At 48.6% G+C, this 17,940-nt stretch overlaps 1 protein-coding gene across 20 annotated transcripts in view; it reads left to right on the forward strand.

The window, feature by feature from the left end:
- The window catches only part of LOC124039759 (inositol hexakisphosphate and diphosphoinositol-pentakisphosphate kinase 1-like), a 75,589-nt gene that overhangs the window by 4,724 nt on the left and 52,925 nt on the right, over positions 1-17,940 (forward strand). For 12 of the 20 annotated variants that reach the window (XM_046356096.1, XM_046356169.1, XM_046356193.1 and 9 more), the window contains exons 1-8: positions 4,374-4,503; positions 10,099-10,770; positions 11,119-11,326; positions 11,715-11,805; positions 11,911-11,996; positions 13,397-13,551; positions 13,847-13,948; positions 17,300-17,461. In XM_046356096.1, coding sequence (XP_046212052.1) covers positions 10,603-10,770; positions 11,119-11,326; positions 11,715-11,805; positions 11,911-11,996; positions 13,397-13,551; positions 13,847-13,948; positions 17,300-17,461 — 972 coding nt within the window. In that variant the 5' untranslated portion in view covers positions 4,374-4,503; positions 10,099-10,602. Of the gene's footprint in view, positions 1-4,373; positions 4,504-10,098; positions 10,771-11,118; positions 11,327-11,714; positions 11,806-11,910; positions 11,997-13,396; positions 13,552-13,846; positions 13,949-16,885; positions 17,462-17,613; positions 17,680-17,940 lie in introns of those variants that run through there. The other 8 variants (XM_046356125.1, XM_046356142.1, XM_046356151.1 and 5 more) reach the window with 3 other exon arrangements.

Genomic DNA, 17,940 nt, shown 5'->3' on the forward strand with positions numbered 1-17,940 from the left:
TGCGCGGCTCTCTTTTATTTTCAAACCCCCATAGAGACTGCCAGAGGTCTGGACAACAGGCCCTCTGATTTGACACACTGAACTCTATCTGAGAAGTAGTTGGCAGTCATTTGAGAAACCAAGGCTGTTGAGTCTGCCGATAAGAATGCAGCGATTGACAGAGTCGAACGTCTTGGCCAGGTCGATGAAGATGGCTGCACAGTACTGTCTTTTATTGATGGTTTATGGTGGTTTATCATAACCGATGGTTTATCGGTTATGATATCATTTAGTACCTTGAGTGTGGCTGAGGTGCACCCGTGACCAGCACGGAAACCGGATTGCACAGCGGAGAAGGTACGGTGGGATTCGAAATGGTCAGTGATCAGTTTGTTAACTTGGCTTTCGAAGACTTTAGAAAGGCAGGGCAGGATGGATATTGGTCTGTAACAGTTTGAGTCTAGAGTGTCCCCCCCTTTGAAGAGGGGGATGACCGTGGCAGCTTTCCAATTTTTAGGAATCTCAGACAATACGAAAGAAAGGTTGAACAGACTAGTAATAAGGGTTGCAACAATGGCGGTGGATAATTTTAGAAAGAGAGGTTCCAGCTTGTCTACCCCAGCTGATTTGTAAGGGTCCAGGTTTTGCAGCTCTTTCAGAACATCAGCTATCTGGATTTGGGTGAAGGAGAAGCTGGGGAAGCTTGGGCAAGTAGCTGCAGGGGGTGCGGAGCTTTTGGCCGGGGTTGGGGTAGCCAGGAGGAAAGCATGGCCAGCCGTAGAGAAATGCTTATTGAAATTCTCGATTATCGTGGATTTATCGGTGGTGACAGTGTTCCCTAGTGCAGTGGGCAGCTGGGAGGAGGTGTTCTTGTTCTCCATGGACTTTACAGTGTCCCAAAGCTTTTGGGAGTTAAAGCTACAGGATGCACATTTCTATTTGAAAAAGCTAGCCTTTGCTTTCCTAACTGCCTGTGTTCCTGACTTCCCTGAAAAGTTGCATATCGCAGAGACTATTCGATGCTAGTGCAGTACGCCGCAGGATGTTTTTGTGATGGTAGAGGGTAGTCAGGTCTGGAGTGAACCAAGGTCTATATCTGTTCTTAGTTCAACTTTTTTTGAAAGGGGCATGCTTATTTAAGATGGTGAGGAAATTACTTTTAAAGATCAACCAGGCATCCTCTACTGACTGGATGAGGTCAATATCCTTCCAGGATACCCGGGCCAGGTCGATTAGAAAGGCCTGCTTGCTGAAGTGTTTTAGGGAGTGTTTGACAGTGATGAGGTGTGGTCGTTTGACAGCGAACCCATAATGTATGCAGGCAATGAGGCAGTGATCGCTGAGATCCTGATTGAAATCAGCAGAGGTGTATTTGGAGGGCAAGTTGGTCAGGATAATATCTATGAGGGTGCCCATGTTGCGGTTTAGGGTTGTACCTGGTGGGTTCCTTGATCATTTGGGTGAGATTGAGGGCATCTAGCTTATATTGTAGGATGGACGGGGTGTTAAGCATATCCCAGTTTAGTTCACCTAACAGAACAAACTCTGAAGATAGATGGGGGCAATCAATTCACATATGGTGTCCAGAGCAGAGCTGGGAGCTGAGTGGGGTCTATAACAGGTGCCAACAGTGATAGACTTATTTCTGGAGAGATTCATTTTTCAAATTAGAAGCTTGAACTGTTTTGGCATAGACCTGGAAAGTATGACAGAACTTTGCAGGCTATCTCGCAGTAGATTGCAATTCTTCCCCCTTTGGCAGTCCTATCTTGATGGAAAATGTTGTAGTTGGGGATGGAAATTTCAGAATATTTGGTGGCCTTCCTAAGCCAGGATTCAGACATGGCAAGGACATCAGGGTTGGCGGAGTGTGCTGAAGCAGTGAGTAAAACAAACTTAGGGAGTAGGCTTCTGATGTTAACATGCATGAAACCAAAGCTTTTACGATTACAGAAGTCAACAAATGAGAGAGCCTGGGGACACAGGGCCTGGGTTAACCTCTACATCACCTGAGGAACAGAGGAGGAGTAGGATGAGGGTACGGCTAAAGTCTATCAGAACTGGTCGTCTAGTGCGTTGGGAACAGAGAATAAAAGGAGCAGATTTCTGGGCGTGGTAGGATAGATTCAGGGCATAATGTACAGACAGGGGTATGGTAGGGTGCGGGCACAGTGGAGATAAACCTAGGCATTGAGTGACGATAAGAGAGGTTGTATCTCTGGAGGCACTAGTTATGCTAGGTGAGGTTACCGCATGTGTGGGAGGTGGGACAAAAGAGCTGAGACATGTTGAGTGGGACTAAGGGCGCCGCAGTAAAATAAATCAAGGATAACTACCCTAAACAACAGTATACAAGGCATTTTGACATTAGAGAGAGAGATAAAGCGAGGCATAAAGCAATCACAGGTGTTGATTGGGAGAGCTAGCAAAGATAACAACGCTTAAGACAACAACAGCTAATCAGCGAAGACAACAACAGCTAATCAGCGAAGACAACAACAACGGGTACAATGGCGATGAATGGGCAGAGAGGGTCAGTTAACTACACACAGGGCCTGAGTCCGAGGCCGACATATAAACACAATAAACAAAATGGAGTACCGTGATTAATGAACAGTCCAGCAGGCAATAGCACAGGGAAGCCGATAGGTAGTCGTTACTACGCTAGGCGTGCGGGAGCAGAAGCGTCTTCACCAATTGCCAATTGGTCCAGGCCAAATGGCAAAATAATAATTGTAGCTGGAGTAATTTAATTTGCTAGCCGGGAGATGCACCTGGCTCGAGGCTAAGTGATGCTAGCTTCGGGACAAGGGCCTTAGCCACTATAGCCACTCTGTAGCAGCTAGCTAGCTGCAATGATCCGTGCAAAGGTCCAGAGCTTATGGTAGCAATCCGGTGATATAGTGGCTTCTAGTCGTGTTAGTGTAGAGTCCAGGGGGCATCAGCTGTGTAGCCGAGTAATAATAGGCTAGCTTCGGGTTGGGCCACTCGGTAGCAGCTAGCTAGCTAGATGATCCGGTGTAATGGTCCAGAGCTTATGGCAGGAATCCAGTGAAGTAGTGGAGAAAAGCAGTCAATTATACTCAAGGTTGATATCGCGCTGTGCAGACTGGCAGGTATTATCCAGGCTAAAAGCGGCTGGTGTCTGAGCTAAAGGTAAAGGCCGCTAGCAGTGGTTAACAATGACTAAATAGCTAGTAGCTAATTAGCTGGTTAGCTTCTGATAGAGATTCTAGCAGTAAGGTATAAAAATAGCAGATTCGTATCACATTGGGTGAGGTGGGTTGCTTGGAAGGTATATTTAATTTTAAAATGGAAAAAGAGATTGAAATATATAAAAAAATTATGAAAAAAACATAACATTTACACGGGACAACAACAAACACGTCCACACTGCTACGCCATCTTGGATTGAAGAATGGGAAGATTGTTCCATTTAATTAGATCTGCTTTCATATTGTTGACTGGTGGGATAGTTATCTATATACAGTATATTTGTTGTTTGTTGTCACTTATTAAGCGTCCTGCTTCAGAGGAAAGTGGAAGCCCATCAACAACATTGCCGGTTACGTAGACCTGGTGAAGAGAGTGGTGAGACAGAGAAGACATTGTCTGTTCTTCTGAGTTTTGATGCAGAGTCTTTACCCGACAGAGTTAAGTTAGGATGTGAGAGCTTTTGTTTTCCGAATCCACATCAGTGTTTTAGGTGACAAGCTTACAGTATGGTCATGTTGCAGTAGTGTGTTATAGGGAGATTCCTAGATGTGAGGAGTGTGCAGGAGGGCATGAGACAATGGATTGTGTACTACCGGTGGAAGAGGTTGTGTGTGTTAACTGTACGGGTACCCATGGTGCTGGAGATCAACAGTGTCAGTTGAGAGAACGGTATGTTGAGTTTGCCAGGATCAGAGTAGTACAGAAGGTGTCATATACTGAGGCAATGAAGAGAGTGGTAGAGGAAGATGGGTCCAGGGTGAGGAAGTCTAAGAGGCAGAGAGCAATAAAATGTGATATGAATAACATGTGCTACAGTAATGTTGAGTATTTAGCATTCATAGCAATGGTTATCAACTGTACCGCAGAAATGGAACGTAAATCACATAAATTGCTGTGGTGCTGGCAGCTGCAGAGAAGTACTTGGGTGTATGAGGTTTAACTGCAGAATAGTTACAAGCTGTGTTGAGCGATAGTATCCTGTCGTCCCAGTAGTGGAAACGGGTGTAGGGTTAGTTGAGGGGGGCAATTTTTCTACGAAGTTTAATATAGTCACACTCTGGAACAGTAGGTGTAAACAGCGCTAGATAAGCTGAATTGATGAAGCTGAATTGATGAATAGGGAGGCCGTGGCCGACATCACACGCCAGTACAGTAGGTGGTGGTGTATAGACCTCACGGTTGCGATCCGCCAATACAAGCTTAAGAAGAAGAAAAACATTGCCGTGCTCAACTTTCGCGGTTGCACAACAAAACAACTATCAAAGGACAAAGAACTTGACAGCTGGTTATAACTCAAATTACCAATAAGTAAGTAACTGTATTTTAAGACCGCAACACTTCTTACACTATTCTTAATCGATATTGCGGTTGGCTGTAATGTGAAGTGTAATTAGTTACGTTGTAACGAAGTATAGGCTGCAGTGGTCTACGTTGTAATATGTATTGCCACGCTAAATAATTAACGTTAGGCACTGAGGCGAGGTTGTCACAGTGTACACAGTGGAGTTCATTGAAAAGCGGCACACTTTCTTGACAGGAACATACAGGAACCATTCCTGACAGACAGCTTCCAAAGCGTATTTCCAAACGATAAAAAAAAAGTTAAACATTCGTGCTATTTTGACTTCTGTTTCAGTGTTCGACAATTTCCTTGCTTTCCTCTTGTGTAATGTAGGTAGATCACTTCCTCTCAGACTGGCTCTTACAAAAAAGATTGCCGTTTTGAAACTGCAGTTAACCGCAGTCAACTGTGGTATTTTGAATGCAGTGATTGCAGAATAACTGCAGTTAACTGCACTTGAAATGCAGTTATACTGCAAAACAAACTTGTTTCTCACAAGTGAAGCATAGCTTGTGCACTCTGCAAACAATGTGTCCACTCAGGTAATGAGAACGGGAAGACTGGAATAATACATTTGAATGCCTTAAAAATAATTACCTTAACCAAAGTAGCAAACACTGTAGATTAGAAATGATAGGAATTAGCGGTAAATGTACTACTGGTGATATATGTAATGGGGAATTGATATACAGTCCTTTCGGAAAGTTTTCAGACCCATTTACTTTTCCCACATTTTGTTACATTACAGCCTCATTCTAAAATTTGATTCAAATGATTTTTTCCCCTCATCAATCTACACACAATACTCCATAATGACCAAGCAAAAACAGGTTTTTAGAAATGTTTGCTAATTTATTATAAATAAAAACTGAAATACCTTATATACATAAGTATTCAGACCCTTTGCTATGAGACTCGAAATTGAGCTCAGGTGCATCCTGTTTCTATTGATCTTCCTTGAAATGTTTCTACAACTTGATTTGAGTTCACATGTGGTAAATTCAATTGATTGGACATTACTTGGAAAGGCACACAACTGTTTTAAATATGGTCCCTGTGCATGTCAGAGCATTTCTATAGCATTGAAGGTCCCCCAAAACACAGTAGCCTCCGCCCGCCCAAATTGAGCAGTCCCGCCGCTGCTACTTATTTTAGGGCTCCTGAGTGGCGCAGCAGTCTAAGGCACTGCATCTCAGTGTGAGAGGCATCACTACAGACCCTGGTTAGAATCCAGGCTGTATCACATCCGGGTTGGGAGTCCCATATCGCGGTGCACAATTGGTCCGTTGTAGGCCGTCATTGTAAATAAGATTTTGTTCTTAAACTGACTTGCCTAGTTAAATAAAGGTACAAATATATATAAGTATATAAATAAATAATTGGGGGAAGAGGACCTTTGTCAGGGAGGTGACCAAAAACCTGATGGTCACTCTGACATACCTCCAGAGTTCCTCTGAGGAGATGGGAGAACCTCCCTGAAGGACAACCATCTCTGCAGTATTCCACCAATCAGGCCTTTATGGTGGAGTGGCCAGACTGGAGCCACTCCTCAGTAAAAGGCACATGACAGCCCACTTGGAGTTTGCCAAAAGGCACCTAAAGGACTCTCAGACCATGAAAAACTAGATTCCCTGGTCTGATGAAACCAAGATTGAACTATTTGGCCTGATTGTCAAGTGTCACATCTGGAGGAAACCTGGCAACATCCCTGTTAAGCATGGTGGTGGCAGCATCATGCTGTGGGGATGTTTTTCAGCGGCAGGGACTTGGAGAATAGTCAGGCTAGAGGGAAAGATGAACGTAGCAAAGTACAGAGAGATCCTTGTTGAAAACCTGTTCCAGAGTGCTCAGAACCTCAGACTGGGGTGAAGGTTCACCTTCCAACAGGACAATGACCCTAAGCACACAACCAAGACAACACAGGAGTGGCTTCGGGACAAGTCTCTGAATGTCCTTGAGTGGCTTAGCTAGAGCCCGGACCTGAACCCGGTCGAACATTTTGAAAAAGTCAAGGGGTCTGAATCCTTTCCGACTGCACTGTACACTAACAATCAAATGCAAACAATTCACACAATGAAGTTATGACACCATGAATAAAGAGAGTCATGAGATTGAATGACCCAGAGGGCATCTTTGTTTGTACAGTAATTATTTGTCATGCATTCCTCAAAGCCTCATGTATTGTCTGTCCTCTGCAGTACTGCCCCTTCAGAGTGAGGGAGTGTTGGAATATGGAGAACTTGTGGGTTTTGGCTATTTTTGTGATTGGTGGCCGAGGATGAGGAATGAGGTATTGGCATTCGTCTTCGACAGGTTCAGTCCTCCAGTCTACTCCAGACTATTGAACATAATCATTAACAGTTTATTTAATGATTTAGAGGCTTCGCTGATAACAAACTGATCACCTGCACTGACAGGCTCTTCAGTCGCCGTGCACTGATAGTAACTGTTAGGCTATATGACTCACTAGGCATATGCTGGCTTCAAAATTCACAAGTAAATGGCAAGTGGCAGACGACAATACTCTGACTGTGCCTGTCTTTGCAGTCTTCTTCACTCCCTGTATGAAAAGGAAACAGCCTAACTGGACAGTATGTGGCTCCTCCTATTTGCAGAGACATTTCCTGTGTCATTGGGCCTGTTCTCACTGAGTGTGATAGAGGCTTTTTGTGAGCGCTCAGCTAATGATTCCACCCCTATCATAAACTGTGCGGCCTGACTTTCTACAGGATACGGTCTCAAAGGTTAAAGGCCTTTTATTGGGGCCGCCCAAATTTGGGTGGCGGAAGTGACTCACTGTCAGATGGTGGGTTGGGCGATGCCAAAGGGAGATGGGGACGTGTTCAATCAGGCCTTTTGGTTTGTTAGTCATAGGCGTCAAAGGACGCAGTGCCTTTTTTTGAATGAAGAATCAGAGAAACATTTGATGGCGAGGCAAAGGGATGACTGAAGCACAGTGAGGAACAGAGGATTGGAGATGAGAAACAAGGCTAGTGTTGTGCCGACAGACAGACAATGGGTTTAACACTCAAAACTCCTTACAAACCTGACCAATTAAGGGCATTGCTAGTCAGCCATCAACACTAGGTGTTCAACCGTCATAGAGCTGGGATGATAAACCGCGGGCGAACTGTTCACCACGATAAGTAGAGTATGCTAGAGAAATGTAAAGTTTGAAATGAAATAAGTTTGCTAATATGGTGATTTTGATTATTAATGGGACAAATTGACCGCTAGTACCGGTAAACTAGTAGTAGTTTAAAGAATAATAAATAAAGCAGTGGTGCACATTCATGTTATAAACGTGTCGTTTTTATTTATCGTTATCGCTTCAGTAGTCCGATCTTCCCAGTCACTCAATGCCAAATAGCCTTACTACTGTGTGTCTAGGGAGGATGGCGGCGTCCACTGTCTTTACACTGTTGTTGTAGCTGCGTATTTATGAGTTTGTTTATTTCCCCGAGTGTGTTTCCCTGACCTCGGGTGGCCAAGATGGGCTTCCACATGGTTTAGTGTGGCCTGTCAACGCCTTCGAGGAGAGCGAGGAGTTATGCTCGTGTGCCGTTACTAGAGTAGGCCTCTGCACCCAATATGCTCTCTACCGGCCACCCTCCTCGCTCCGCCTCCTCTTATGCCTCTTCCCCTTTCAACACACTGAGTAAAGGGCAGGCTATTCTGGGGACCAGACTTACCCATGTTCACACGTTTTGTGTGACGAAGTTGATATGCGTGTGGACACGAGCTGTCTGTGCTAGCATTCCATAGCGTGATATAGTATATCGTGAAATTAGTTTTCTGTCCTGGGAGTGTGACTGGGATCTGACAATTTTTTGAGTCTGTTCCCAACTACCAAGGCCCTATCGGTCATGGCCTTGTGTAGGAAGTGCCTTATGAGCCTCTTGGCTGGCTTCTGTGAGCGGTGATATGATCTGGGCAAGGCTGGCTGTTTCTGGAGATTTTCCCAGGAAGTCAGCTGTTTTGTTTGGTGGGTGGGGAAGGGCATTGCTAAAAGAGCCAGGAACCAGTTCTGGCAGGCTACTGACTGAGGACAAGTCCTCCTCTTGGTTATGCTTTAATTTACACTCAAGTCCACTGTTTAAAAAAATAAATAAAACCCTGGTATTGACGAGATACAAGCCAAAATGTTTGATTACCTGAGTTGTATTGTTTTGGGTTAGTGTAGTCATTGAATTCTGTCATTGGAGGGAAATATTGTTGGCTAAAGATGCAGGTGACCGTGAGCCTTTTCAAGGGAGTCTGCAAAACCTCTGAAGTGAATACTATGGTATTTCTTCAAATTTGTCAGTGTATTTGTATTAATTTAACCTTTTATTTTTACTAGGCAAGTCAGTTAAGAACGTATTGTTATTTACAATGACGGCCTACCAAAAGGCCACGAGAGGCAACACTACATAAAGAGAGACCTTATTTACACATGACATGGAAGCAGCACAACACATGACCACACAATGGCAGCAGCACAACATGGAAGCAGCACAACACATGACCACACACCATGGCAGCAACACTACATAACCATGGCAGCAGCACAACATGGAAGCAGACATGACACACCATAGTATGGCAGCAACACATGACAACAACATGGCAGCAGCACAACATGGAAGCAGCACAACACATGACCACACACCATGGCAGCAGCACAACATGGAAGCAGCACAACACATGACCACACACCATGGCAGCAGCACAACATGGAAGCAGCACAACACATGACCACACACCATGGCAGCAGCACAACATGGAAGCAGCACAACACATGACCACACACCATGGCAGCACAACATGGAAGCAGCACAACACATGACCACACACCATGGCAGCAGCACAACATGGCAGCAGCACACCATGGCAGCAGCACACCATGGCAGCAGCACACCATGGCAGCAGCACAACATGACAGCAGCACAACATGGCAGCAGCACAACATGGAAGCAGCACAACACATGACCACACACCATGGCAGCAGCACAACATGGAAGCAGCACAACACATGACCACACACCATGGCAGCAGCACAACATGGAAGCAGCACAACACATGACCACACACCATGGCAGCAGCACAACATGGAAGCAGCACAACACATGACCACACAGCATGGCAGCAGCACAACATGGCAGCAGCACAACATGGCAGCAGCACAACATGGCAGCAGCACAAAACAGGGTACAAACATTTTTGGGCACAGACAACAGCACAAAGGACAAGAAGGTAGAGACAACAATACATCACGCAGGCAGCCACAACTGTCAGTAAGAATGTCCATGATTGAGTCTTCGAATGAAGAGATAAAGAGATAAAACTGTCCCGTTTGAGTCGCTAGCTGCAGCGAACTGAAAAGACTGAAAAGTGTAATTCCGTTACTGTGGAATTGCCCAAACACATTGAGTGTAGAGAGACGAGGCAGCATTATTAGACAGCCTGCTGACGTTGTAACAAGCACTGAGCCATGTCTCTACAGGGTTTAATCTTTTACATGTTCTGTACCATAGTAGTGCCATTATCTGCTTCTGCCTCTCTGTGTTGTCCTCCTGTAGGTGGTGACTGATGGTGAGACTGTGGAGGAACATTTTTGTGAACCACTCATCTCATCCTCCTCAGGCCAGAGTGATGCCGCTTTTCAGAATGAGACCGCTCTCCTGACACAGGGAGGTTACTCCTTCCCCAACTCGGGCTCTGTCCTCTACCTACCTCACCCCTGCCTACTTACCTCACCCCAAGTCAACACCCTAGAGCTTGCTTCCTAACCCATGAGAACCCTCCCCTCGAATTACTACCTCAGCACTTTCCTCTATGTAAACCTGGGGCTCCCAGACCACCGTCTCCACCCTCCTGAGTCTTTCCCCTCACCAATTCATTACACCTTCATCAACCCCTGAGGGGCATTTTAAAAAGGCATTACCAGTGCCTCCTCCCCGTTGTCGGTAAGGTGATCTGAGCCTTCCCTCTTATTACCTCACACCCTCCTACTGTGTACTGGCACGCAAAGATGCGCCGGAACTTCGAGTGGCAGATGTTTGAGTGACGTCCGCACTCTGTCAATGTCAGAGCCTGGAGGAGAGGGGTGGTGCCAGAGTGGGAATCCCACGTCTGTGTTTGCCTATGAAGGTCATCAAGGCCCAGAGGAAGGAGGCATGAAGAATGAGGGAGAGATGCGAAAAGGAGAGGAGGAGGGGCAGGGAAAAGAGGAGGATGAGGATTACGACTCGGTAAGTGGGTGCATGAAGATGGCGAGAAAGAGGCCCTTTCCCAATTAGTCTTTACTTGATTCCTTGCTTCCTCTTTCCTTGATTCCTTGCTTCCTCTTTCCTTGATTCCTTGCTTCCTCTTTCCTCGCCACCTCCTCAAACCGCATTGGAGATAAAGATACAAGGTCCCTCTCCTCAGACCTTCTCCTTCAATGCATTTTGAGAAGGAGGTGAGGAGAGATGACCGGACAGAGGAAAGATGGAAAATTGGCTTAGGCTTCACCTCGCACAAGTAATCACATCATGTACGGCACATTACAAACCGTAAGATGCGGAGTGACCTCTTTCCCTTCCTCTCTGTTCGCCCAGCCTCCAGAGAGGCAGATCGTGGTGGGCATCTGCTCCATGATGAAGAAGTCCAAGTCCAAGCCCATGACCCAGATCATGGAGAGGCTGTGTAAGTTTGAGTACATCACCGTGGTCATCTTCCCCGAAGAGGTCATCCTCAACGAGCCCGTGGACAAATGGCCCCTGTGCGACTGCCTCGTCTCCTTCCACTCCAAAGGTACAAACGAACGTACGTATGTGCACCCACCGCATACGATTACGTGCATCAGGTACTGGCGTGCGCACGCCCACTGCACAGATTAACGTGTATAATGTATATACACGCCAATATACAGTAAGTATACACTGAATACAATCTGTACATACCCAACAGTCATTCCCGTCTTGCTCATGTTTAGTCATAGTGTATGTCTGACTTGTCCTGGTTTAAATTGGGTACATCTTAGGAGAAGGATCAGAAAGGGAAAATAAACATGGGGAAATGGAAATATATTTAGGACACCAGTATACAGACCAATGGAACGACAATGTAATGGTTGAGGAATTTTCTTCCATTTCCTGTAATTACGTGGTTGTGTTCTGTGTATATGAATGCATGTATGGGGGTGGCTTTGTAGGTTTCCCATTGGACAAAGCGGTAGAGTACGCCAACCTCAGAAACCCACTTCTCATCAATGACCTGAACATGCAGTACTACATACAAGACAGGTATACCGGGGAACACACACGCTCAACTTCCTGCTCCTACTTTGTCTCTGAGTCTCTCTGTTGACTTGCTCCGTCAGTAAACGTTTTGTCTCATGTCCCCTTCAGGAGGGAGGTGTATCGTATCTTGCAGGAGGAGGGGATTGACCTTCCTCGTTACGCTGTGTTAACCCGAGACCCAGACAGACCTGAAGGTGAGTGTTACAACACAACTAGTCTCTTGTGACAGACTGTTACCGTTTAAATCGATCAGTTGGCTCGTGTGGACGCACGTTCTGCTTCTGGGAGCCAAGATGAGAAAATAAACCAACTTAAAACCCTTTGTCTGTAAATGTAGTTGTAACTGGTCCCAACACTCTCACTAAAGCATACTTATCAAAGTCCACTCGCACAGTCAAATAAGAAATTGATGTGCATTGCGAGCAAATACTGCTCTGGGAAGGCACTGAGTTCCTGACGCCTATTGCCGTGGTGCGCAATGGAAATCTTTTGAAATTCACATTCATTGCGTGTTGGGAAGAAAAGTGCAATCATCTCCTTGAAAATGAAGATGAGGGGCTCACTCCAACCCGCGTTGCAGTATTTACGCGGCAGCTCATTTTTCCAATGGTCAAATTCACACCGATTTGCTCTTGGGTACTGTAATAAAAAAAAGTGACAACTACTACCGGGGCGAACCCTAGCACAGGTATGCTTGAACTTTTCCCGGGGTAGAGGTGTGTGGGCACGGGATGAATATTGATAATAAAGGATTTGAAAAATAAAAATGACACTCCCAACCAGTGAACTATCACCCCCTGTTTTAGTGGACTGTCATCCGATCAGTCAGTGGTTCGGGAAAAATACTTGTTGACATGCCGATTTGTCATCCATTTCTTGTCACGATGGATGGAGCTAAGAATATAAACGTATAATCCTTGCAGTATACATGTACCCCCCCCCCTTCGTAAAGCACAGCTGCGTATGAAAAGGCAAGCAAAAACGTTGAATTTGGCCGTACACGGAAATGTGCCTTACACAAAATGTTTAAAAAGCCAGTAACGTCAGTAGTCTAGTCAAGGAAGCATCATGCAAAGAATATATATTTGCCTACTCCGCTAACCGGGACCATTGCCAAATAAGGCATGCTGTCACCTGCTTTCATAGTAAACCTTGAGGTGGTACCACCCAGCACATCTAGAAGGGGGTGTATTTCATACCGTCTTGAGATGACGTAGAGGAACTTTCTCAAGGTGCCTCTACGTCACAATTTCAGTGGAGTTGATGCGCCAGGGGCAAAAAGAGCTAGATGTACTACTAAAATACCCAAATTATAGCACTTGTGCAACAAACTGTCAAAATGAAGACCAGAATTGACGGGTTCACAAAAGGTTGGCGACCGCTGCTTTAAAGGGTTGCAATAGTTGTAGGCCTATTCTATTGAAGATGGAAGGCTATGAACATGAACACCTGCCCAATCCTTTCAGATCTAAATTGTGCCTATGAATAGGGTTTTATAGTCCAATTTGGAATGGGGCATTCATTCAAGTGTGCTTTTTTTAGACCCTGATTGAACTCTGTCTCTAAATGACTGCTGTGTGTGTCTGCCTCCCAGAATGTAACCTGGTCGAGGGGGAGGATCATGTGGAGGTGAACGGGGAGGTGTTCCCCAAGCCCTTTGTGGAGAAGCCCGTGTGCGCAGAGGACCACAATGTCTACATCTACTACCCCACCTCAGCTGGAGGGGGCAGCCAGAGACTCTTCAGAAAGGTACTGAGGGACTAGGGCGGTACAGTTGGCTTCAAATGGGTCATGCTCTTGAAACGATAGTGGAGGGGGCGGAAGCTTTAGGAGCCATGCCGTGCAGAAAGGTCTGATACTCAATTATACCCACTCGGTACTCCAACTTTTAGCCCTCCATTTGAAATATTGTAGCTGCACTTGATTGGTCTTGCCTGACCGAATGAAACCCATGGAAATCGTCCCAAAAGTGCAAACCCCGCCCATCTGTCAGGCGGAATCAAGCGCTCTCATAAGTATATGAATGATCCCCTCTCTCCTGTAGATAGGGAGCCGCAGCAGTGTGTACTCCCCAGAGAGCTGTGTGAGGAAGACTGGCTCCTACATATACGAGGAGTTCATGCCAACGGACGGCACTGATGTCAAGGTATCATCTTAAGTGTGTGCTGGTGTGCGAGCCGTGTCTTCTCGTCTCCTGCTTGGACCTGTTTAGATGTAACAAATGTTTTCCTGAATCATACCATGGCAATAGCCGTGTGAATGACTTCATAACATGATTCTTATTTTTGTTCTATTGCGTGGCCGTGATCATAGGCTGGCGCCATCATCTGAAAATGTTAGTGGCACGAGGGGGAAATGTTAGTGGCACGAGGGGGGAAATGTTAGTGGCACGAGGGGGAAATGTTAGTGGCACGAGGGGGAAATGTTAGTGGCACGAGGGGGGAAATGTTAGTGGCACGAGGGGGAAATGTTAGTGGCACGAGGGGGGAAATGTTAGTGGCACGAGGGGGGGAAATGTTAGTGGCAGCAGGGGGGACATGTTAGTGGCAGCACGAGGGGGGACATGTTAGTGGCAGCACGAGGGGGGACATGTTTGGCAGCAGGGGGGCAGTGGCAGCAAGGGGGGGGACATGTTAGTGGCAGCAAGGGGGGGGACATGTTAGTGGCAGCACGGGGGGGACATGTTAGTGGCAGCACGGGGGGGACATGTTAGGGGGGGACATGTTAGTGGCAGCACGAGGGGGGACATGTTAGTGGCAGCACGAGGGGGGACATGTTAGTGGCAGCACGGAGGGGGACATGTTAGTGGCAGCACGGAGGGGGACATGTTAGTGGCAGCACGAGGGGGGACATGTCAGTGGTAGCACGAGGGGGGACATGTCAGTGGCAGCACGGGGGGGGGACATGTTAGTGGCAGCACGGGGGGGGACATGTTAGTGGCAGCACGGGGGGGGGGGACATGTTAGTGGCACGGGGGGGGACATGTTAGTGGCGGGGGGGGGACATGTTAGTGGCAGCACGGGGGGGACATGTTAGTGGCAGCACGAGGGGGGGACATGTTAGTGGCAGCACGGAGGGGGACATGTTAGTGGCAGCACGGAGGGGGGACATGTTAGTGGCAGCACGAGGGGGACATGTCAGTGGTAGCACGAGGGGGGACATGTCAGTGGCAGCACGGGGGGGACATGTTAGTGGCAGCACGGGGGGGACATGTTAGTGGCAGCACGGGGGGACATGTTAGTGGCAGGGGGGGGACATGTTAGTGGCAGCACGGGGGGGGGGGGGGACATGTTAGTGGCAGCACGGGGGGGGACATGTTAGTGGCAGCACGAGGGGGGGGACATGTCAGTGGCAGCACGAGGGGGGGGACATGTTAGTGGCACGGGGGGCACGCAGGGGGGGACATGTTAGTGGCAGCACGAGGGGGGGGACATGTCAGTGGCAGCACGAGGGGGGGACATGTCAGTGGCAGCACGAGGGGGGGGACATGTCAGTGGCAGCACGAGGGGGGGACATGTCAGTGGCAGGGGGCACAGTGGCAGCACGGGGGGACATGTCAGTGGCAGCACGAGGGGGGACATGTCAGTGGCAGCACGAGGGGGGGACATGTCAGTGGCAGCACGAGGGGGGACATGTCAGTGGCAGCACGAGGGGGGGACATGTCAGTGGCAGCACGAGGGGGGGACATGTCAGTGGCAGCACGAGGGGGGACATGTCAGTGGCAGCACGGGGGGGGGCATGTCAGTGGGCATGTCAGTGGCAGCACGGGGGGGGGGCATGTCAGTGGCAGCACGGGGGGGGGGGGGGGCATGTCAGTGGCAGCACGGGGGGGCATGTCAGTGGCAGCACGGGGGGGGGGGGCATGTCAGTGGCAGCACGGGGGGGGGCATGTCAGTGGCAGCAGTGGGGGGGGACATGTCAGTGGCAGCACGGGGGGCATGTCAGTGGCAGCACGGGGGGGGGGGACATGTCAGTGGCAGCACGAGGGGTCAGTGGCAGCACGGGGGGGACATGTCAGTGGCAGCACGAGGGGGGGACATGTCAGTGGCAGCACGAGGGGGGACATGTCAGTGGCAGCACGAGGGGGGGACATGTCAGTGGCAGCACGAGGGGGGACATGTCAGTGGCAGCACGAGGGGGGACATGTCAGTGGCAGCACGAGGGGGGACATGTCAGTGGCAGCACGAGGGGGGACATGTCAGTGGCAGCACGAGGGGGGACATGTCAGTGGCAGCACGAGGGGGGACATGTCAGTGGCAGCACGAGGGGGGACATGTCAGTGGCAGCACGAGGGGGGGGACATGTCAGTGGCAGCACGAGGGGGGGACATGTCAGTGGCAGCACGAGGGGGGACATGTCAGTGGCAGCACGAGGGGGGGACATGTCAGTGGCAGCACGAGGGGGGACATGTCAGTGGCAGCACGAGGGGGGGGACATGTCAGTGGCAGCACGAGGGGGGACATGTCAGTGGCAGCACGGGGGGGACATGTCAGTGGCAGCACGGGGGGGGGGGTGGCAGCACGACGGGGGGGGACATGTCAGTGGCAGCACGAGGGGGGGGGGACATGTCTCAGTGGCAGCACGAGGGGGGGACATGTCAGTGGCAGCACGAGGGGGGGACATGTCAGTGGCAGCACGAGGGGGGGGGGACATGTCAGTGGCAGCACGGGGGGGGACATGTCAGTGGCAGCACGGGGGGGGGGACATGTCAGTGGCAGCACGAGGGGGGGGGACATGTCAGTGGCAGCACGAGGGGGGGGGGGACATGTCAGTGGCAGCAGGGGGGGCACATGTCAGTGGCAGGGGGACATGTCAGTGGCAGCACGGGGGCGACATGTCAGTGGGGGGGGCGACATGTCAGTGGCAGCACGAGGGGGGGGGCGACATGTCAGTGGCAGCACGAGGGGGGGGACATGTCAGTGGCAGCACGAGGGGGGGGAGACATGTCAGTGGCAGCACGAGGGGGGAACATGTCAGTGGCAGCACGAGGGGGGGACATGTCAGTGGCAGCACGAGGGGGGGAGGAATGTTAGTCTGGAGTCCTACTGTATTTTTTATTTAATTCGGCAAGTTTGTTAAGAACAAATTCTTATTTTCAATGACGTCCTAGGAACAGTGGGTTAACTGCCTTGTTCAGAGGCAGAACAACAGATTTTCAACTTCGATTTTGCTACCTTCCGGTTACTAGTCCAACGCTCTAACCACTAGGTTACTTGCCGCCCCATGGTAGGCCAACAGCATTTTTTAAAGTGAAAACAAGTGCACAATAAACAATGATCTCAGGGGAAATAGGCCTATGGGAGTTTTTAAAATGCTCGGGAGCTGAGAATACTGGTATAGCCTATCCAGAGACCAAAAAGGTGTTTGATGCAAATCAAAGAAATGATTCATACCCAATGATGTACTGCCCGTAAGGGCGGAGTACTGCTAGTCTGTGTATGATATGATATCAGGTCAACACTGGGACCTGACTGTGTATAATAAGATGTCGTATCAGGTGTACACAGTGGGTCCTGACTATGCCCATGCTGAGGCAAGGAAGTCCCCGGCCCTGGACGGTAAGGTGGAGCGGGACAGCGAGGGGAAGGAGATCCGCTACCCTGTCATGCTCACCGCCATGGAGAAACTGGTGGCCCGCAAGGTCTGCCTGGCCTTCAAGGTGAGGCTTTTCAACCGATCAGACCACTCTGCGTTTGTCTTCTCTCCAAATCCACCGGAAGCCTTTAAACTTCATAAAACTATCCCGGTAGTCTGAAGATGGTTCCTCTCCTCAACCTCGTCTTATTTCCTTCGTCTGCAATGATTGTGCAGGAGCCGGGTAGCTGAAAGCCACTGATGTATTTTCTGATCAGTGCAGATGAATGAAAGAAGATGAAGGTAGGAGCCGTCTTTAAATATTTGGGGCGATCTGACCAAATTCACATAGAAATGTGAGTTTTATAGAACGTCATTCTCAGTCTAAGCAGTAGATTTGTGCTGTGCGCTATTCCTATGCTTTTGCGTCTTTCACTTTTGGTGTTGTACACCAGCTCCAAACAGCTGAAAATGCTATATTTCACAGTGGTTTAGATGGTACAATGATTTTCTACACTATGCATGGCTTGTTTTGTCACAGACTGAAACTTGTTAATTTTTGCA

This window comes from Oncorhynchus gorbuscha, linkage group LG01 (genome assembly GCF_021184085.1).
Source record: "Oncorhynchus gorbuscha isolate QuinsamMale2020 ecotype Even-year linkage group LG01, OgorEven_v1.0, whole genome shotgun sequence".
NCBI classification, from domain to species: Eukaryota; Metazoa; Chordata; class Actinopteri; order Salmoniformes; family Salmonidae; genus Oncorhynchus; species Oncorhynchus gorbuscha.